At 36.5% G+C, this 23,768-nt stretch overlaps 2 protein-coding genes across 2 annotated transcripts; both read left to right on the top strand.

The window, feature by feature from the left end:
- The first annotated feature begins 1,972 nt into the window (after positions 1–1,972).
- Positions 1,973–7,674, top strand: LOC113359590 (glutamate receptor 2.7-like). The gene is made up of 9 exons (XM_026603199.1): positions 1,973–2,021; positions 2,895–3,004; positions 3,112–3,190; positions 3,675–3,760; positions 3,911–4,098; positions 4,557–4,633; positions 4,721–4,927; positions 5,909–7,248; positions 7,379–7,674. The coding sequence occupies exons 1-8, from the start codon at positions 1,973–1,975 to the stop codon at positions 6,994–6,996; spliced, it is 1,884 nt and encodes a 627-aa protein (XP_026458984.1). The 3' UTR covers positions 6,997–7,248; positions 7,379–7,674.
- Positions 7,373–9,356, top strand: LOC113359589 (glutamate receptor 2.9-like). The gene is made up of 3 exons (XM_026603198.1): positions 7,373–7,697; positions 7,975–8,381; positions 8,466–9,356. Exons 1-3 carry the CDS (start codon positions 7,373–7,375, stop codon positions 9,138–9,140), a joined length of 1,407 nt encoding a protein of 468 aa, XP_026458983.1. The 3' UTR covers positions 9,141–9,356.
- Positions 9,357–23,768: the final 14,412 nt, after the last annotated feature.

Below are 23,768 nucleotides of genomic sequence, written 5' to 3'. Positions count from 1 at the left end.
CCTGAGCACACTAGTGCTTATAGGTTCGTGGTCATTGGTCAGAACACCATAATGGAATCTAGAGATGCAGTGTTTTTTGAACACATTTTTACTTTAGGGTCTGGACCTCGCAAAAGGGTCCACGATGACCTCTCAGATGTTCCTTCAACTAGTCAGCCCCCGTATCTAGATGATGAGACCGAACCTAGAAGAAGTAAGAGGGTAAGAACCGAGAAAAGTTTCAGTCCAGATTTTGTGACTCTTACTGTAGAGTCTGAACGCCAAACCTATAAGGAAGCTATGAGTTCTCCGGAAGCTCCCTTCCGGGAAGAAGCTTCGATTAGTGAGTGGGATTCCATTCAACAAAACGAAACTTGGGAGCTTGTAGACTTACCTCCTGGTAGTAAAACCATAGGTTGCAAGTGGGTTTTCAAAAGGAAGCTTAGAACAGATGGAACTATAGAAAAACACAAAGCTAGGTTGGTAGCTAAGGGCTATAGACAACAGGAAGGATTAGATTTCTTTGATACCTATTCACCGGTCACAAGAATCACTTCTATTAGGATGCTGATTGCTATTGCTTCTATTTATGATTTGCATATACATCAGATGGATGTTAAAACTGCATTTTTATATGGTGAATTGAATGAAGAAATTTATATGGACCAACAAGAAGGTTTTGTTGTGAAAGGGCTTGAAGACAAAGTATGCAAATTGAACAAATCTCTGTATGATTTAAAACAAGCACCTAAACAGTGGCATGAAATTTTTTATCATGTAATGATATCTAATGGATTCAAGGTTAATGAATCTGATAAATGTGTTTACATTAAATCTGTGGATGATTCTCATGTTATTGTATGCATGTATGTTGATGATATGCTCATATTAGGCAGCAACCTTAATATTATTAATACCACTATAAGCATGCTTAACGAAAATTTTGACATGAAAGACTTAGGCCCCGCAGATGTAATCTTAGGGATGAAAATCAGAAAGACGTCTGATGGATATAGTCTTAGTCAATCTCATTATGCTGAAACTGTACTTAAGAGATTTGATCATGAAAATGCTAAACCTGTATCTACTCCTTATGATCCCAACTGTAACTTGAAAAAGGACAAGGGTGAGGGAATTTCTCAACTTGAGTATTCTCGTATTATCGGCAGTATTATGTATTTGATGAACTGCACAAGACCTGACATTGCCTACACTGTGAGTAGATTGAGCAGGTACACTTGCAACCCTGGGCAGGATCACTGGAATGCTCTCTACAGAGTTCTATGGTACCTGAGAGGAACTTCAAACTGTTGCTTAAGTTTAGGGAAGTATACTGCTGTGCTAGAAGGGTATTGTGATGCTAACTGGATATCAGACTCAGATGAGTGCAAATCCACTAGTGGGTACATCTTCACACTTGGAGGTGCGTCTGTGTCATGGAAGTCTTCCAAACAGACATGTATAGCTCGATCCACCATGGAGTCTGAGTTTATAGCCTTGGAGAAAGCTGGTGAGGAAGCTGAATGGATACAAGGTTTCCTGGGAGGAATTCCACTCTGGCCCAAGCCTGTGTCTTCGATCGCAATCCACTGTGACAGTCAAGATGCTATTGGTTGTGCAAATAATAGTGTATACAACGGAAAGTCTATACATCTACAAAGAAGACACAAGACAGTGAAACAACTACTCTCTACTGGTATCATCTCTATAGACTTTGTGAGGTCTAAAGAGAATATTGCAGATCCTTTGACGAAAGGATTATCTAGAGAGGTAGTTAGATCCACATCGAGGGGGATCAGACTTAAGCTCATAGAATAAATCGCCATGAAGGATACTCAACCTTGTGAATGGAGCTCCAAGATCAAGGTTCAATGAGACAACTAATTTTTGGTGATGTCGGGACAACATTATCTTAGTCCCTCCCTATGGTGTAACTGTGTGATAGTGTTACCTGCATGATTTAGGATGATCCGTTGAGATCTTAATGAGTACCATGGCTTTGCTTAAAGCAGGGTGTAGCAGGAAACTCTTAATGGACTCACGTATGTGGATGTTGGAAGTGGGGCCGCTTCCTATGAGAATTTGAGCTGATTCTCTAGAGACATTCATTAAGTCCGGGATTTAGCCCACGGCCAAAACGGGCACAACGGCAAGAGCTTGGCAGCTTTTCTTTGAGACATCAGGCGTGGTTGTTATTTCTGAATTGCATTCACTGTTGGCGGTTCAAGACATTGTGTTCATCGTTTCAACAAGCAGTTCCGGTAACCTCTCACTAAGTTAAGGTTCAATCTCTGGGACACCTTAGCCTATTTTTGATGTATTCTGTTTTCTCATATTTTTGTCGACATGTTTTATCATTCATGTGGGGGATTCTTGGAAAAAAACCGGTTTTTGTTTTGTAGAACCAAATGTGCATGGACTATGATTTGATCCCTAAACCTATTTCCCACTAATTGTTTTTTCATGTGAATAGATAAAACAATAGTCCCACATAGACTAAAATCTAAAGAGTTTTAGACTTAAATACCATAGAATTGGCTAAAGGGCATGGCCCTTTGGGTCAACACACTTTTGTGTGAGGGAGAAGACCTAGACTAGGGAAAGGTTGCCTTTCCCATACGCGCGGTGCTTCGAACCGAAGCACGCACGCCGCCGTCCGGTCGGTCGGGTTCGGGTGTGGGTGTGGGTGTGGATAAGATCCTATCTTTTTACTGAAATTTTCATTCGTGCTTTCCGCACATGTAGAAGAATCTCTTAGCCTTTTGTTTGTACGTGTTTTGTCACACACATGAAGAATCTCACTCTGTTTTTTGTCTGACACGCGTGCTTTGACTGACAAAAGCATAAGTCTTATCACTGCTTTTCATTTCAGCTTTTTTCAGAAGTCAGATACTGTTTTGTCTGTTGCTTTTCAGCTTTTGTCAGAAGTCAGAAAATGTTTTTGAATTTGCTTTTCTTTTCAGCTTTAGTCAGAAGTCAGAAAATATTTTTATACGCATGGGAATCTTTCTTTGTTAAAAAACAGGTGAATTTTTGACTGACTATAAAAGGAGTTGTTAAGCTCAGTTTTTAAAAATACAACAGAGAAGAAGTAGCTTCTTCCTCTCTTATTATTCTCTGCTACTGTTTTAGTTTCTCTTTAACTATTTCATTTTCTTCTTAAATCTCTGCCAAGCTCTTAGAGTACCTTCTTTGTATGCTACATTGAGGGGTACTATCAGTAGTTGTATCCTGGAGGTGACTCTCCAACTGCTATAGCATCTCAGAGGAGTAGCAGACGATATTGCCTTTAGATCAGCGTATCTCATACGTGCCTCTACTAGTTCCTGCTACAATTATCTGTACATCTCCATGAACATCAGTCAAGCGTTGGTTTTGAGCTAAGTATTTTTTTCTCTATTATTACGATTGTTGTTACATTTTATCCAACATGCCCATCTCGGTATTCAGCTTAAACGCTTCTGCTATAAGTGGGGAGAGAAGTTGTAATTTCTTACATAGACTGCCAAAAGCTGCAATATGAGGGTGCTTTCAGCGTCGCCAGATTCGGAATGCTGGCCAGTGAGTAGGGCAGCAGCAATTTGGATCATTTCCATTATACATACAAAGTGTTTGAGAAGTAACAATATTTGCATGTGCTGACACATGATTTAAGGACTTTACAAGTTTGTATTGTAACTTTTAATGGTCTCCAGATTTGGTGGAGGCTCTCTGGAGGATATCATTAGTTTCCAAATATGGTTCTGCTGGTTTTGATAAGGAAACCAAAGCTCCTAAATCTGTCCGTGAGTCTAGTTTTGTTTTATAAACATTTAAAATCCTTTAAGAGGAATTGCATTCTTCAGGCTGGAGAAGGGAACACCATTTGTTTTTGGGAGGATCTGAGTGATGCTGACTTCTCAACTCTCTTCTCAAACATCTACTCTATTAGCTCTACGAGAAGTGGGCTGTTGGTGATTGTGCTGCAACTCTTCAAGGAGGTGAAGCCTGGAACTTAGGCTTGGATAGACGCCTTCTGCAGACTCAAGTAGATGAGGTATGTTCTCTACTAACTGGTATTGTTATGGGTGATAATTCAATCAAATGGAATATGGATAAGTCTGGTATCTTTCCGGTTAGGTCATGTTATGTCCTTTGCTGTGAGGGGGAGTCAGTCGAACACCTCTTGTCTTGTTGCCCATAATCTGGCTCTGCCCACATATGGAAACACTATCCCAATCTGAGTCTTTGGAATGCATCGTTCAATGCCTTCACTTTGCACCCTTGTATCCATCTGTACATTCGATTTAACTAGATAGTGATTTTTTTTTTTGAAGCATACTAGATAGTGAAATAATATGCACCTAAAAACATCTTAGTCAGTATTAAATTTGATGTCAGTCAGTGTCGACTTGACTAATCAACAGTTGACTAGTCAGAGAAAGAAGAATTTTTGACCATCAATATTTCATGACCCACTGGACAAGAGCCAGAATTTGGATTTTAGAGACAACAGAATTTGCATATCTCAATTGATATTTGAGAAGAAAATTCTTCATTTCTTTGGGTGGACTTGATCCACCCTATTCAACACGCAGCTCTGCCGCTACTTCTATAAATGGATGGACAATTTATTATCACTTGGCATTGGAATATTATCAACAGTTCAAAACAGGTTAGGAGGCCATGAAAAACTCGATTGTCAAGTGTTATAAACTTGGTACTCTTTTACTACTGCTCTTCTTCGTTTTCCATTTTTTAGGAGGCCATGGGATAACAGTGATGGCCGAAGATGCAAAACAGGTTGACGAGTTTAAAGTTGGAGTTGATTCGGATGTACCCGAGGTTAAGGCTTGCCTGACTTCCATAAACATGGCTCTCGCTGACCTGAATGCATCAACTGGCAAGAGAAGATTGTCTTTCCATTTTAGGAATTCTAAGGAAGATATAGTAGAAGCAGCTTCTGCTGGTACGTATACTCTCTCTATCTCTGTTTACCATATTTCTTCCCTCTTGTGCATTATGATTACAAGGAAAATGCAATCATTCTAGCAATTTTTCTTGTTTTACTCTTTAAATATTTTATCTCTTTTAATACCACAGACACAGCATTTTAGATAAGTACTTATGATAAACAAAGAATTTCAATAGTTTCACTATTCTCTAACCGAACAAACATATTTCGGAGGAACAAAAAAAAACAGACAAGCATATTTTAAAGGGATGGAAAATTTACCAATAGGCCATGCTTGCGAATCAAGATGAAGGTTAGCTAACTTAAGAAAGTTGGACATTTGTTGAGAAAATTGCAAAACAAAGTCCCAGGCAATTTTGGATTTTCTAACATTCCAAAGGAACCAAAGCTTGGAATTCGTTTTCTTATTCTATAAAGCCAAAACTTATAATTTGTTTTTTTTTTAGATTCTTTATAAAGCCAAAACTTATAATTTGTATTTTTAGATTTTTTATAAAGCCAAAACTTGGAATTTGTTTTCTTATTCTATAAAGCCAAAACTTTCCACGTGATTACTCCTTGTGGCCCGAGGTCTGGTGTCTGCCCTTCTATAACATTTCTTTACCACGAGACTACGAGCACAACAGAAAAACCGAATTATGTGAGGGAACGGTTTTGGAATTGTTATGTTAAGAATTTTTGTCGAAATTGAAAGACCACCACCAGAAATAATATAATAATTAAAAATCCATCCATTGAATGTTTAACAACCCACGGTCAAATCCACTGAACACTTACATGTGCGAGTGGGGACGATTTCCACCAGCACTTGGTATATTTTTCCAAAAGAGAAAGCTTTTAATTGCTACCTCAGCAGTGGGTTTGACGGTAGATTTGATGGGGTGTATATATAGGAATTGGATGCTTACATTAACTTTCCCTTCATTGAGAATCTGAGATATATCATGACTAACGACTCAATATGTTTCTATTGAGGGCACTTTGCAGCTATATATCTGATAAGAAAGAAAGGAGTGCAAGCTATCATTGGACCAACAACATCAGCACAAACTGTTTACATGATGCACCTTGGAAACAGATCTCACGTTCCAGTTATCTCTTTCAGTGCAACAAGTCCTTCTATTTCGCCAGTTGAAAATCCTTATTTCATTCGCACAACACTAAACGATTCATCTCAAGTGGGCGCTATTGCTGCCATTGTTAAATATTTTGGATGGACAGAAGCTGCACCTCTTTACGCAGATACCGAATATGGGAAAGGTATTATTCCATATTTGGTAGACGAGCTTCAAAATATCAACACCAGAGTTCCTTATAGGAGTGTATTTCCAAGTGCAGCTACGGATGAGCAAATAGACGATGAACTTAATAGATTAATAAGAATGCAAACTAGAGTATTCATTGTGCATATGACCGCGCCACTCGGAGTGCGTATTTTTGCTAAAGCCAAAGAACTTGATATGATGGCTGAAGAGTACTGTTGGGTAATCACGGATGGATTGGGCGATTACTTAAGTTCATTTAGTAATTCTGTTCTTGATACAATGGAAGGAGTAATAGGCATAAGACCCTATGTTCCAGAATCAGAAAAGCTCAAGTCATTTAGAGTTCGGTGGAAAAAAAGGTTTCAACAAGAGCACCCAAATATGATGGACAGGAAATTAGATATGTTTGGCATATGGGCATATGATACGGTTGTGGCATTAGCCAGCGCAGTTGAGAAACTTGGAAGTCTTAATCCTAAATTCAACAAGAGAAATCTAACAGCTTTAGATTCAAGCGATGTGGAGAGAATGTGCGTTTCGCAAATAGGCCCTGAACTGTTGGGAAAAATTTCAAATATCACACGCAAAGACGCCATGAGTGGGACATTCAATATCGTCAAAGGGCAGTTGCAGAACAATACCTTTGAAATACTCAATGTCGTTGGAAATGGGTATAGACAAATTGGAACATGGACACCTTCAGATGGTATTATAAATAATACTCCTGGCACAAATAAAAGCAAAACAGCAGATACAGGTAATTTAGGCACTATTATATGGCCTGGAGATCCAAAGTGAGCTCCAAAAGGTTGGGAAATCCAAACAAGCGGGAGAAAGTTACGAATTGGGGTTCCAGTAAAAAAAGGTTTTACTGAATTCTTGAAAGCAACACTGAATTCAAGTGATGTTAGTGGTTACACTGTAGAAGTGTTTAATGCTGCAGTAAATAATCTGGGCTATGACGTTCCGCATAAATTTATTCCTTTTCCTATTAATAACAAGAGCAAACCTGGAAGTTACGATGGTCTTGTACAACAAGTGATTGATCAGGTTAGACGGTTACTTACTTAAGTGCTCTGGATAAATTTTCTGCATGTAGGATTTGGGAAGACCATGAGATGTCTATTTTACATTTTTCTTTGATTTTCTTTTTTTTACTCAATGCATATTTCTTATGCAGAAATTTGATGCTGCGGTTGGAGATATTACTATCACAGCCAAACGATCAAAGTTTGTTGATTTTACATTACCGTATAATGAAGGTGGAGTTTCAATGATTGTGTTAGCAAAACAAGATTTGAGTAAGAATGCTTGGATATTCCTCAAGCCATTAGAGTGGAAACTTTGGGTAACAACAGGTGCTTTCTTTCTTATCATTGGTGTTGCAATTTGGATTCTCGAACACAGAGTGAACCGCGAGTTCAGAGGAGGGCCACATTCTGCTTACCAGTTGGGCACAATGCTTTCGTTCTCCTTCTCAACACTCGTTTTCGCTCAAAGTAATTGATGAAATTTCAATATTTATTCGCCTTGTTTTACACACAAACTGTGCATATCATATATTCTCCAAACCTTTCTGTCAGTTCATCGGTGTGTATTCGCACTAGGCGGATTCACAATCACACTAATGATTGTATCATTCTATTAATTCCAATACCTGTTGATAGGTAGAATTAGAAAACAGACCATGTTATTGTTAGCGTTAAGATAGGGCTGGTATAGACTGCACAAGAACCTTATTTACACCATATTCACACTAATCTAATTGTCTTGCAGAGGAAAGGGTGCTAAGCACTTTGGGTAGGATCGTCATGGGAATATGGCTTTTTGTCGTGTTAATTCTCACACAAAGTTATACAGCTAATCTGGCATCCATGTTGACAATAAAGCGACTTGAGCCAACCTACACCGATGTTAAGGAACTTATCAGAAATGGGTACAGTGTAGGTTATCAAGAAGGTTCATTTGTGTTGGACCAGTTAAAGGGAATGAAATTTCATGAGTCACATTTGAAAACTTACAGCACCCCTGATGAATTTGACAAGCTTTTCTCCATGGAGCCAAGTAAGGGTGGTATTGTGGCTGCTTTTGAGGAACTCCCTTACATCGAACTCCTCCTCGCAAAATATTGTGATAAGTACATGATGGTTGGCGAAATCTATCAAAATGACGGATGGTCGTTTGTAAGTCTCTGTCAAATCTCTTCCTTGAATGTAATACTGCAAATTTGTTTGGTACTAACTTAGCTGAACATATGAGCTTTACAGGTCTTCCCAAAAGGTTCCCCTTTAGGTCCTGATATTTCGAGATCAATTCTACAATTAAGAGAGAATGGTACAACAAAAAGCTTAAAAAAAGCTGCTTTTAGTTCTGGGAGCACCTCAAAAAGATATTGTCCAGACATTGACCCTTTGGGTTCCTCGACTAGTCTCAAACTAGACAGCTTCCGGGTCCTTTTCTGGCTTACAGGAGGCTTTGTAGTTTCCGCCATTTCTGTGTTCTTTGCTATGTTCTTGTGGGAAAACAGACAAATCTTGGTTGATTCCAACACTGCAGTTTCACAAAAATTCGTCCATTTGCTTAACGAGTTCTATAAATATGATGAAAAGCGCTTGATCACGTATTTTGAATACCAACATGTGCGTAAAGATCAAAACAAAGCTGTTGTTCATGCATCAGATACTAATGGCTTAGGCGAATCTGCATGCGGATATTTACCTAGTGAAGGTGTTGTTGATAATGAAGGTCCTCTCATACAAGCTGTGCATCAAGATTTCGGCTTGGTCTGTAGTGGAGATCATGGAGCAGATGGTGACAGTATTTCAGATGAAGGTGTTGATCCCTTTTTGCATAATATTGTAGGTGGTGGAGATCAACCTACTCCAGGGGATGCCAATCTACATCAAATCCAATTGTCCGAAATTCGACATCGTAAACCTTAAACGATGCCTTGATTTTGAAGGGGATTTGTCAGAAGAGTATCATTACAATTTGTTTAGGTCGTCTATTTTCGTTGTTTTCTTTAAATTATTTTTGTTAATCATATTGGAAAAGAAAATTGTGGAAGAGTGGCTTGGTGACCACTCTGTGATAGAGGAAAATACGGAGGAAAATACGGAGGAAAATAAATTAAAAAAACAAACAAAAAGTTACACCTATTTAGCCTCCGGAGATTGGGGTATATCCAGAATAATTGGTACCTGAGATAAAATCCGAGTCATTTTGAAGTAAAATATGACACCCCTTAATCATGTATTTTTTAAATGGCTAGATTGTCCATGTAATGATTAACACTAATTTAATTGAAATGATTAGATTAGTTAAATTAGTTAGATTAGTTAGTTGATTTATATGAGTGGACTAGGTATCACCCGGCCTACGGCCGGGCTCAACTTTTTTGTGGTTAGCTTAGATCATGCTCGTCCTTAATCTTTTATTCCTTAGCTAGGCATTGTCTTATTCTCATTTATGCAAATATTTTTGTTCCGATTTTCGAGGAAGTTCATGAGCTTCAGGATATCGGATGCCCATTTAAAGATTTGCAGGATATTTTAAGCTTTCATGTGATAGTGAAAATTTAAGTATCCAAAACCTGATAAGGAGTTTAGAAACATATGGAAAGGAACCATAGGGTTCAAAGAATCTCTGAGAATCGGCGATAAAACCGAGTCAACCCAGTTTCGAAATTCCTTCGTATTTCCATTAAAATTCTTCCATTTTTTCGCAGAAAGTTTCACTTAATTTAACATGTCTTCCCTTTCTTCGTTGCTAGTCTGAAATTCCTTCGTATTGTTAATTTATTTAAGATTTTCCTCTTTTTTCTCCTTGAATCGGTTTCTAGGTTTTCTTTAGTTATTCTTAATTCCTCATGTTTGTTAGATTTAGAGTGTTTTCAAAATCAATCGGTTTTCTTAAATTTCTTTTTACTATTTCAATTGCGGGATTCTCTTCTTTAGATTTCCAATTCAAGACTTTATCTCTTCCATATTTCAATCTTTTTCCTTCAATTTTGGTTTTGTTCGACCTAAATTTAAGCATGAGTAATTACCACATCAATAACCTGTTCACAATCTTTTGTTTGCTTTTCTGTATTTGCAGGGAAAGCATTATTGGAGCCAATACTCAGTTGAGGCCATCTTCGGTCAATACCTCCGTTCAGAGAAGGAGCGATTCGCTACAGTGTTTCAGAAATCTATCTGGTCAGCAAAAAGTACACACTTTGGGTACAAGAAAAGTTTCAATCATCTTGAGTAAGGACAATCCCCAAAAGACAATTCCAGTCTATTTTTTATATGAAATAATCATTGCTTTCAGACATATATATTACTTGATAATTTCATCAAGAAAAGAAGCTAGCATCAGCAATACAGTTCATGTCGGTGACTATATAAATCAAAACTTTGGTTATAAAGAACTTTTACTACAAGTGTCAATTCCCTTGAGAAGTAGTGCTTCCCCTGAAATACACAAGATAAAACTTAGCCCTCAAGGATCAGAAATGCAGAGACATTCAATACAAGTGGAAAAATTCTGCAGATTCTACAGTTCTAAGATTGCATGCAACCAGAAAATCTGCAATTACAACCATTTCATTCCTCAGTCACCTCCTTGAAAACACCTACAAGTGTCTTATAAACCCAGTAAGCTTGCTTATATATACACTAGCAATTTAGTTATTTCTCTCACAAAACACATTAAGAAAAAACCTGCAGAAAAGGATTGCAAAACCAAGTACAAAAATTCTCTTCATCCTCTTCACAACAATGCTCATAAACTCCTATATCTTCTTAGATTAGGAAATATGTTTGATGTTCCAACTAGGAACTATATTTCTCATCTCACTGATATTCTAGAAGATGAAACTCAACCTCTTACAAGTTCTGTTAAGAAATATATCGAATTTCTTAGAAATGCTGCTGTGGATATTGAAAACAGGAAATATCCTAGAGTTATCGTGAATCTTTTCAAGGAGATAAAGAAAGGTGATGATCCTAGAGGCCTAAAAAAAGGGGAACTATTTCATGCTCCGAACTTGTCTTGGTCTCCAACTGGAAGAATAATAGTGAGAAAGGCAGCAGACCCAAAGGTTTTCATCATCAGATATTCAAATGTTGCGGATTTTGTTGCTGCAATATATTGAATCCCGAATAGAGCTCAAGGTTTTCTTCTTTTCATGGGAATGTGGAACAATGAATCTAAAGTGGAGAATGTAGACTTTACAACTCAGGATTACTGGGTTAATTTTATTTTAAGGGGAGACTTGGTTGAAAAAGAATTTGTAGTGAAACAAGTAGCTGAGAGGATTGGAAAATTTCTTACTCTGATTGGTCCACTGAACGATAGAGGAGAGTATCAAGCTCATGTTGTTGTTGATATTTCACAAGAAACGTCTCTTGTCCATGAAGTTAAGGTCATCATCATTGATTCAAATGACAGAGAGACGATTAAGGTGAAAATTTTCTTTTTGGAAATCCCGCATGGTTGCTTCAGGTGTTGGCATGTTGATGCTTCTCATTCTGAAGAGAAATGCAAAGCTAGAAGAGGCATCTACAACAGGAACTGCCCCAAAGTGTTTGTTTACAATGATGAAGAAGAAATAGGAAATGAGAAGGATCAGGATAACCAGACAAATACAGGAGTTGAGAATTTATCCAATGCAGCTGCTGGAATTAGAATATATGACAGTGAGATTGATAGAGAAGATCAGCAACGAAGGGGTACAAATAGGAGAAGGTTGAATGATGACAACAATTTCAGCTTCAACAATCTGGAAAGGACATGAGTTGGTGTTACTGGAGACGGAAGGAAGGTTGCTTGTGATAAGGAAGGAGCTTCAGGTGTTGTCAGTGACATTGGAGAAACATGCAATAGTAACATGGAAGAAAGGCTGAATGAAGAAATAAGGATAATTGCTAAAGGAAAATCTCCCATGATAGAAGGCAGTGGATCTAAACCAAAGGAAAGTATTCATAAGAGAAGACAAGAGAAATGGTTTAGACTTCTGGATCACTACTCATAATTGGAAAAGAAGAATGAGAACTCATGGGTCTTGATCAATAAGAGGAAAGGTAAATTTGAAGTTGGTAAGGCTGGGGTGACTAGGAAAAATGCTGAAATAATTACTGATGAGCCTGAAAATGCTCTTTGTTGGAGCATAATTGAAGAAGAAGCTGAAAAATACGGCGAGGTAGAAATGGAGATGGCCAACGCTGGTATTAGCTCTGATAATACTTCCCCTGTGGATCATGCTACAATTCTCGAGGTAATCATCGGTTACCCCCTTTTTAAAAAGCATACTTCTAAATGTTCTTCTAACTTAGATGACTACATTTTTTTACCCTATAGTGCGAAACAATCTCTACTTAATTTACTTCAATATTTGCTTTGTTACTTAGTCTTCTTAAATTTGTTAAACATATTTCAGTTCTTTTTAGAAATTGTGCAATAATTAGTGCCTATTTTATATGCTTATTTCTGAAATGTTCCTGCAATAGCTTTTTACCTTTCTATCAGAAATTACTTTTTAAAAATATGGTTATGGATGATTCGAAATATGGGAATGAATTTAAGGTGTTATCCTGGAATCTTCAGGGAATTAGAGCAAATCTAAAACAAGATCATCTAAGTCATCTCTGTAAAACTCATAAACCAGACATGTTTTTCCTATCCGAAACTAAAGTTAACATGCAAATAGTAGAAAAAGTCCTTAACAAAATGCATGTTAAAGATTGGTTTGGTATCCCTTCTATTGGAAAATCAGGAGGTTTTGCTATTGCGTGGTATCAGGGAGTATCTGCAAAACTTGTTTCTTTCATGCATAATGTTTTTAACTTTCATGTTACTAAAGATAATTTTAGTTTTAATATTTCTTTTGTTTATGGATCTCTTGATAAAAACTTAAGAGTTAAACAGTGGGATTTTATTTCTAGTTTTAGTAACTTAAATGAACCCTGGGTTATTATAGGACACTTGAATTTCATTCTGCATCGTGATGAAAAAGAAGGAGGGAACGATACTAACTCTAGTTTTCTAGACTATGTCTATAGTTGCATTCAGAAGCTCGGGTTAGTGGATCTAAAGTTTACAGGATTGCCTTTTACGTGGACTAATAAAAGATTAGGAAATAATAACATCTAGGAAAGAATTGACAGATCTCTAGTTAATCATAAATGGTTAGAACTTTTTCCTAGATCAGTCACACAACATTTGACTAGAATTATGTCTCATCATTCCCCTATAATACTTGAAACATTACCAAACAGAGAGAAAGGCAATAATCCATATAGGTATATGAAGTGTTGGCAAGAACATAACGATTACGAAAACCTAGTTGGAAATTCCTTGGAGGTCAATAGAAATAGGGAGGCCTATTTAGGAGGTATTCTAAATAAACTAGAGAACAATTTTAGAATATGGAACAAGAAAGAATTTGGAAATATTTTTAGAAATATCACTAGTATATTGAACGAGATAGATAATGAAAACAAGAAAGATTTCAATTTTGAAACTAAAAAGAGACTAGAACAACTTCATAATGAATTAGATTCTTAGTATACTATAGAGAAAATTTACTGGGGGCAACATGTTAAAGAAAAGTGGATTAGAGAAAATGAGCATAACACGAAATTCTTTCACCAAAATGCTTCTGAGAGGAAAAGAATTAATAGTATTTATGCTCTTAGAGACGATAGAGGTCTGTGGATTGAAGGTCAAGATAACCTAAATGAACTTACTACAAAACATTTCAAAAATCTATATCAAACTAGTGACCAAGTTATTGACCCTATATTTGAAAGAGTTTTAGAACGAAAAATTAATATGGAGGATAATAGAAATATCTGTAAAATTCCTGAAGAGGAAGAAATAAAAGAAGCTCTTTTAAGTATGAATTCTTGGGGGGCTCCAGGGCCAGATGGATTTCCCCAAGGTTTTCATCAAGAACACTGGAATGAATTAGGTATTGATATTGTTTGTTGGGTTCAACAATTCTTTAAAACTAGGAAATTTCACCAAAAGGAAAATCATACCTTCATTTCTTTGATCCCAAAGAATAATACTCCAAAACCTCCTGGAGAATTTAGACATATTAGTTTAAACAATGCTATGTACAAAATAGTTGCTAAGATTATAGCAAATAGAGTCAAACCTCACTTGGATAATCTCATATCTCAAAACCAGTCGCCTTTCATTCCAAAAAGACAAATTACATATAACATAATAGTAGCACATGAAATCCTGCATACTATGAAAACTAGTAAAAGAAAGAATGGGTACATGGATATCAAACTTGATATCTCTAAAGCTTTCGATAGGCTCGAGTGGAACTTCATCATTAATTTTTTTAGCTGTATGGGTTTCTCTTATGACTTCTGTGATATTTTATGTGCCTGCATATCTTCTGTTTCTTATGTTGTGTTGGTTAATGGTATCCCAGGGGAGTCTTTTATTCCTACTAGGGGTATTAGGCAAGGTGATCCTCTATCACCTGTCATTTTTATCATTTGTATGGAATCTCTCTCTAAATTACTTATGTATGAAGAGCATATAGGCAACATTGAAGGGATAAAAGTAACTAGAAATTCTCCGTATGTTTCGCATCTTTTCTTTGCGGATGATTCGTTTATATTCATTAATGCTAACATTAAACAAGCTCATAACATGATAGACATCCTTAAGATCTTTAGTATCTCGTCTGGTCAGCTTATTAATTATAAAAAATCGAGTATTTATTTCAGCAAAAAAGTGCAGAACAAACACTGTAAACTGCTAGCTAGGATTCTCAAAGTAGGAAGAATTACTAGAACTGATATCTATTTAGGTACTCCTCTTTTCTTTAATAGATCGAAATATTTTAACTACCAACTTCTGCTAGATAGAGTTTATAATAGAATACAGGGTTGGAAGCTAAGTTCCTTTCTCAATCCGGTAGAACTACGCTTATAAAATCTGTCACTAGTGTTATGCCTATGTTTCAGATGATGTGCTTCTCTCTTCCTAAAAAAACCCTTGATAGAATAGATGCTCTGCAAAGAGATTTCTGGTGGAAAAAAACTAAAAATAACAAGGGTGTGTATCTTAAGGCTCGGGATGCTATGTGTATTAGTAAAAAAATGGGGGTCTAGGCATCAGAAACCCTCGTAAATTTAACCTAGCTTTGCTAATTAAATTGGCTTGGAGACTCGTCAAAAACCCTGATAAGCTTTGGTCTGTGATACTTAGGTGTAAATATTTTAGAAATAGGGATCCCTTAAACTATAAGAAAAAGAAGATTAAGTCTTGGGTTTGGACTAGTATTTGTAAAGGTCTTGACATAATAAAAGAAAATCATAATTGGGATATTGGTAATGGTAAAAAAAAATGGAGAAATGGAAAGAAAAATGGCTTCCAGAAAACACTATACTTGTTCCTAAAAATAACTACCCAATTGATTTGAACAACAAGGTTTCGATTCTCATTAACAGTAATGGTACTTGGAATGATAATATGTTGCAGGATATGTTTGACTCTAGAATTATTCAACAAATTAAATTGTTAGAACCTAAAGTGGAAGGTGGGAGTGATAGTATTAAATTGATAGGTACTCGTGATGGTGAGGTTTCTGTTAAATCTGCCTATAATTATCTGTGTAATAGGAATCATATTAATATCAAGGTTAACTGGATAGGGATTTGGAGCTTAAAAGTCATTCCTAGAGTTCAGATGTTTTTATGGAAGGCTTGCAGTGATTGCTTACCTGTTAAAGATAAACTGGGTAGACATATACTAATAAATGTTCAATGTGTGCTTTGCAATAAAATTGTTAGTGAATCTACTAAGCACATGTTTCTAGAATGTCAATTTTCTGAAGCTATATGGAGAGGCATGTCGCTTTCTTCAGTCTTTTATAATGGTAAATCTATAGATTTTAATAGTTGGTGTATGCAGTGTCTCAAGGATAAAGAAAATAGGGAAATGTATGCTTATATTCTCTGGTTCTCATGGAAGTATAGATGCAGAGTGGCTTTTGATGACATAAAACCAAATCCAGTTGATCTGATAGAAAAAATCAAAAGAGATCTTAATCAATATATAGGCAACACTTCTAAGGTTAAGCATAAAAAATTTCATAAGAACAGCTCCAGCTGTGAATGTTCTCATCCTGGTTGTAAGTTTGGAAAGGACAACTATATGTGTAATAACTCGTGCTACATTGCTTTTGATGCTGCTTTCAACAAATCTAACTTAAACTTTGCTTAAGCCATTGTCATGTTTGACTTTAAAGGAGTTATTATGGACTTTGCAGGAGGGACGGGTGCTGCACAACAGCAGAAGAAGCAGAATCAAGAGCTTGTCGAGAAGCCACTAGATGGGCCAAAGATATAGGAGCAACAAGGATAGTCTTCCTTAATAAAAATCTCAATGTCATCAACGCCATGAGAAGAAGAAATTTTGTTGTCAATTGGAGAAGCTACGCTTTTATAGACAAGGCTTTAGAAATCTCTAATTCTTTTGCTTCCTATTCTTTCTATTATATCAAAAGGGATTGTAACTTTTTAGCGGATAGGTTTCCAAAATATTTGAACAAGTTTGGTGTGTCGGAAGTAAACTCTAAGAGCTGGTTCAGGACTAGGAAGATAGATTTCTTTTCAAAAGTCTGTAATATAAACCAAAATGTAATGTTTTCTGCTTAGTTGAATGAATTTTCCTTTAATCAAAAAACCCCCTGAGAATATGAGTATTTTGTTTGGAATACACTTGACGGCCGCAGCATTATCGATAGTACATAGGACCTGTGAGAGGCCGAATTTGGGCTTAAGCTCGGATGAGCCCCTTAGGTCCACTACCTAAAATTTTCGTTCACAAATTTTCTTGGTTAATTTCCGAGTCTCCTTAATTATGACGACTCGATATATATTTGTTGTATTGTCTATGGAATAAATTTCAGTGTTGTTTTCAATCCATTTGACGACAGTTAGTATTGCCATACATATTTCATGGTAAGTATTATCTTTGAGTAGGCCTAGACATAAGTTAACAGGTGTAACAGGAAGAAATCAAGTTGCAGCTGCAATGGGTGTCTATGATCCACAGACAACTTGTTTTAGCAAAATATAAAATATCTAAAATACTACCATTCCTTTTAGTATTCTGAAATGAGGTCCTCCATCTTTTCTTTTTCACATTCATGCAACCAAATCACTTCTTGGATTGGTAGAAGGAAATATAATATGGTAAAACATTCTTACCTCCTCTGCATAGTCAAGGAAAAACTTTTATACAATATCAGATCATTATTGCCCCATTCCGATCAAGAAAATGAGTTTTTCCATCCATCATTTAAGTTATGCACACCCTAGCTTTGTAAATATCAGATATTTCCTTTTTTTCTATCATCTTTTTTTCTTTTCCTTCGGCGATTAGTCCCGGTCCTTATCTTTTCTGTATACTTGGTATTGAAATTTTTTGTTTGATTTTTTTGATGAATCTCCTCCTGCATACTTGGTAATATAATTTTTTTAGTTTTATTTTTCGATGAAATTTGATGTGATATGTCAAATTCCTACTGTATTTTCTTTTTTTTTTGCCAGAAAATTCCTACTGTACTTGCTGACATATGTATAGATACTCTCTGTGCCAAAGTTCAAGCACAGTGGTGCAGGTGGGAAATCAAGTGACTTTGCATATCAGTCAACTAATACATAGAGAGGCAGTGATCGTGCCGGCGGCCTTTCGAGCTCACATCTCTGCTTAAGATGACCTTTTGGTTGGTAGGATCGTATGTCTCCCTTGGATCAAGAATCATAGCTAAGTAATATATACTTAGCACTACTCTCATCATTCCCTTGATCTCCAACAACACCTTAAAATGGGCATTCCATGCTTGGTGCCTCTAGTTTTTTTGATGATTCTCGGCTCAATATTTTCACCTACGGATATATTTCGAAGTGAGCCAAGCTGTTACAAACACACCGCTTAAATATAGAACGGTAAAAATAATATATAAAGTGATCAAAATTGCATAAAAGTAAGGCATTACAATCGCTAATGACATATCTACTTTCACTACCGTGAATGATACACCTCACAAATTTTTGAGGTGTACGTGATGGATAATTAAGCACACCAAATTTAAAGCAACATTTAATGGAAATTTAATTAACGAAAAATGGGTCATTTGTCCAAATATTTTTAAATCACGGTTCAAATGGACGAGTAAAAATAGTTTGGGTGAAATGGCCAAAAAAAAATAGTAATGAAACTGGTTTCATCCTAGTTTAAATTTAAAAAATAGCAAGGATGAAACTGGATACATCCTGTGTAAATTAAAAATAAGAAAAAATATTTGAAAATGGGCACGATAAAACTGGTTACATCCCGCCTATTTTTACATTTTGTCCATTTAAACAGTATCAAAATCTAATTGTCCATTTTACCCAGGAATTATTGATTTTGGTCTTTTTAACCAATTTTGTGTTTAATTAAAGCGGCCAACTCAAATATGTTTAAAACGACACCAAATTTGAAACGACATTTAATGGAAATAGATAATAAAACTGTTTGATAGAAAACTGTTAAGAGTCAATCATGGAGAGATGTGTTAGGATTAGGAAACTCTTCGGTAGAAATGGGTTACAGATAGGTTGAGTAGAATAAAAGGGTCAGAGGATCAAGGGTAGCCAAAGGGGTTTGGGACCGAGTCCTAATCTCATTTTCGGTTGTTGTTCATGGGATACTGAAGACCAAGGAAAGTGTAGGTTTCCTTATTCGGCTATAAAAATTGAGACGACTCTAAGATGATGACCATAACCTTAAACTTAGTATTATACATCGTTTTACTTTTAACCCTTAATCCCGTGTTTTTTATCTCTAAAATGTTTAGTAAAGAATGTATCTATCTCTATTGGTTATTGCCAGGATCCTAAGAGATGTATTATAGCTTTTTGTCACCGTGCTTATAAAATACTTATTCAACTTCAGACAAAGGGTATCAAAGGAAACCTCAAATCAACTTTCAACAAATGGTTCTAAATCTGACATAACTTATGATGATTAACATGGAACTGAAAACTTCAGGAAAAATCTGTTCAAAACAATTGTTGTTCAAAACCATAAGAAGGGGTGCAACGAATGACAACCACTCTGATTTATACGTATAACAAATAAAATTGGAATGAATGTTATAAAAATGGGGGCGATTTTTATCGATATTTGCTAGCTAGCAGTGGAGAGAGAATAATCGACGAAACAAAAGTTGTTGTTGTTCCACGTACATTCACATGGATGAGTAATGATCAATTACAGGGATAACCTAGGTTTTAGTGTTCGAGAGGAAAACAGGAGAAGCTAGCGGGGTTTGGTGACAACAACAACAACAGTAAAGAAAGTAGGGGCAGCTTGAGTTACAGTGAAGGAAAATAAGGGAAGCTAAGGTTACAGTGATTATTGGACATAACCACTGGTTAGGGACGGAGCAGAGCTTTGTTAGGTAGCGGGCAGATATATGGTTAGGTTAAGGTTAGCGGGGCATATATATGGTTAGGTTAAGGTTATACATATATAGTTGGGCCGTGGAATGATCTTTGTCGTCCAAAATCCCAGACGATCTTAACCGCTCTTTGACCAAGATACATGCACACCACCTTTTCTTAGAACATTGATTTGGAAATAACTGAGAGTAAGAAAGAGAATGAAGTAGTAGAGGAAGTTTTGGGGGGAAAAGTTAGGGTTTTTGAGAAATTTGTGATATGAGTGATTCTAATCCTGATTTTGAAGTGGGGGAGTCTTCTAATTTTCCTCCTACAGATGAGTACTTGTATGATGATATACAAAATCATGGTCAAATGGATTATATGCATGATCCTCACTTTTATTTTCCTCAAACTCAAGATGGATATGGAAGTGATGAATGTCTTGAGACAAACGTAGAATCCAAATACCCAGAAGAAGATAAGGGAGCTGCAAGTAATCAGGTACCCAACTTACGTGGTGAAGATTGTGATTTTTCCATGCAAATGATCGAATTTTTTTCACTTTTGCTGCGCAGTATCAACAAGGTCGACGATTATCGACCTTGCTGACTGTAAGCGTAGGCATGGTTTTTATGACCAAATTGTTAGAGAATTGCTCGGTCGAACTCGCATGCGTTGCTATCTCAAGCATGTTTGTCAATGTTAGTGATCAAAACTATAAGTCTTGATCTCTAGTCTACTATATCTAAGGACTCGGACTAGGATAGAAAGTGTAGTTGAGCTCAAGAACTCCATGTCAATCATCATACAAGACGAATGAATACTCAAGGAACCGGTGGATCTTCATCGACCAAAAGGTATATGGAGACTTGAACTTATATATCACTCAAAAGTCTATTTATCTCCTATCTTGAGACAAAAGTCGGTTTGCTATATAGACTTAGATTATACACATTTGCTATTTCGAGCCGAGTTTATCTCGCATATATATTTCTCGAAATATGTGTTGGCAAGCTTTCGCTTTAACCAAGTTCATCTTTACCTAGTGACGAAAGTCATGACAAGTTTCAATCACTTTGGAAATTGCTTACTTTGTCGAAAAATAGTTTGTGAATAACAACTATAGAATATCAACATCCTCTAAGAATGTTCCAATGATTGAAATGAGAGTTTAGATTATATAACCGTTGGAGGATATAAGCATTGTTGTGGAAACACGTATATGTATAAGTCCTTATTCCTTGAACTGAAGTTTGCGAACTTTGTTGATCAAGAGAACCGGCATGGTGGCGTGAGCCAAGTCCGCGAACTGGCGGAAGTTCTTGTCCCGAGAATTTCTGCTGGAGTTTGTGAACTCCGTCCGGGAACTTAAGTCCGCGAACCCAGTCAGCGAACTTGAGTAGGTTATATCTAAAAACGATGTTTGTGAACTTATTCTTATATAAACTAAGGAATGCAAATTACAAACCGTGGCTATATAGTTCATGAACCGATTCGAGTGAATCAAATCGTTTTTGCTTCGATTGTGTCTTGTGTAGTTACATAAGATTTCCTTGCAATTGAACAACTCTATAACTAGTTCATTTGAGTCACTTGAACTAGTTATGGTGAAGAAGAATATGGTTGATATGAAAGTGATCATATGGCTAAACATTTGGTTGACTATTGTTGAACCAACAAATGTACAAGTTTGGGTACGGTTAGACAAGCCTAGAAACGTGCATTTCATTTGTGTGTAACAAGCTAGTTTTCGATCTAACGGTTGAAAGATATTAGCTTGAATCTAAATCAGGTTTTCATTTAAGGGTGAATATTGAATGCTTTGTTACCAAGGTAACATTGATTGCAAACCCTGATTTGAAAGACTATATAAGGGAGAACTCTAGCAACTGGGAAACCTAATCCCCACACCTTGTGTGTGATAATATTTGTGCTAAGCTAGTGTCGATTCTCCTTTAACCTTTGGTTTCTTCTTCTAAACCAGGTTAACGACTTAAAGACTTCATTGGGATTGTGAAGCCAGACCGATACTACTTTCTCGTAGTTGTGTGATCTGATCTTGATGTTTCTATCATACGAGTACAATTTTAATAATTGGCTTGAGATTGATTTCTCCGATAGGCAAGATATAAAAGAAATCACAAATACTTCGTCTCATCGTTTGTGATTCCACAATATCTTTTTTCGCTGCGTCGATTAGGATTATTGTGAGGTGACTGATAATACTAGGATGTTCTTCGGGAATATAAGTCCGGTTTATCAAAATACGAAACAAAACTCGTAGATATATTCGTGGGAGACGGATTTATCTATTACCGTAGACTTTTCTGTGTGATACAGATTTGTTTATTAAACTCTTCGACTTTGGGTCGTAGGAACTCTTAGTTGTGGGTGAGATCAGCTAAGAGAATCAAGTATGTAGTATCTTGCTGGGATCAGAGACATAGGAGCATAAATGTACCTTGGATCAGTGTGAGATTGATTGGGGTTCAATTACAGTCCAGACCGAAGTTAATTTGGAGTTGGCTAGTGTCTGTAGCGGCTTAATACAGTGTGCGTTCAATCTGGACTAGGCCCCGAGGTTTTTCTGCATTTGTGGTTTCCTCGTTAACAAAATTCTGGTGTCTGTGTTATTTTTTTCCGCATTATATTTTGTTATATAATTGAAATATCACAGGTTGTGCGTTGTTCAATCAATTAGAATATCCGACCTTTTGGTTGTTGATTTTAATTGATTGACACTTGGATATTGGTATTTGGTACCATCCAAGTTATATCTCTAGTATTTGATAAAGACTTGCAGATTTCTATTTGCTTGAGTATATATCAAATCGAGAAATTGAGATATAAACTCTTTGATATACTTTTTATCTAGATTGAGTCTGGCTGACTAGTTGATTCTCTAGAAAGTATATTGGAGTTTGTCAATACAGATTTCTAAGCAAAATATTGGGTGTGGTTTTTATACTCATACTTTTTGAATTAGTATCAGAGCAGGCAAACACGTTCAAGACCTCACAAGTATGTGTTTGTCGCAATCTGACTCTATGGACAGAGGTGTTATCTCAATTAACGTACCACCAGTCTTCGATGGCTCTAATTACTTATGGTGGAAAATTGTTATGCGAGCTTTTCTTCAAGCACGTGATTTTCAATCATGGGTATATGTTGTTAATGGCTATAATGCTCCCGTCGTGGCAGTTGGAGATGTAAACGTTGCCAAGACTATTGGTGAATACACCCCTGCCGAGATAAATGTTGCAAAACAAAATTCCGACGGTTTGAATGCCATTACCCCAAATCTTCAGCACCATGTGTCAAATTGCACGAGGTCTAAACATGCATGGGATATCTTAGAAACCGTATTCGAAGGTAACTCCAGTGAAAAGGAAGCTAGGCTTCAAAACCTTAATTCCGATTGGGAAAACCTTCGTATGGAAGATGAAGAAACATTTGATGAGTTTAATCACAAAGTGTCTGAAATTGTTAATGCATCCTTTGTATTGGGTAAGACTATTCCTGAAAAGGACATTGTGATGAAAATTCTCAGATGAGCTGCCATCTAGATACGACTCTAAGAAGCATGCCATCATTGAGGGAAATAACCTTGATAATCTCTCCAGAAATACGCTGGTTGGGAAGCTTAAGATCTTTGATCACGAACATTCATCCAAAACTAAGGATGCTGCGTTCAAAGCACAAAAGGACACTAAATTACTTGATAAGAGTAAAAAAGTGTATATCTCTGAAGATGATCACTCTGAGACAGATTCATCAGATGAAGATCTTGACAAGTCAGTCTCGATGATCACAAGACAGTTTAGGGATCTTCTGTTGAAGAGAAGTAAACGGTTCTCCAGAGATAATCCTAAAGCATCAGTTAAACTCATAATTGTATTCCTCCTAAAAACAGGGAAACAAATGAAACTGATGATGAGGATATGCCTCAGTGCTTTAAGTGTAAGGGATTTGGTCATTTTGCAAACGAGTGTCCAAATCGTAGAAAATACACCGGGAACAAAGGTCTTGCTGCAACTCTTGATGAAATGTCTGACAACTATGATTCCAATGAAAACGAGAAATCAAGTGTTGCACTTATTGGTGAAAATATTGATTTTGATA

The sequence above is a fragment of the Papaver somniferum genome, chromosome 3 (genome assembly GCF_003573695.1).
Source record: "Papaver somniferum cultivar HN1 chromosome 3, ASM357369v1, whole genome shotgun sequence".
In the NCBI taxonomy this organism is placed as follows: Eukaryota; Viridiplantae; Streptophyta; class Magnoliopsida; order Ranunculales; family Papaveraceae; genus Papaver; species Papaver somniferum.
The sequence above is the reverse complement of the archived record's forward strand: the minus strand, read 5'-3'. Positions and strand labels throughout refer to the sequence as shown.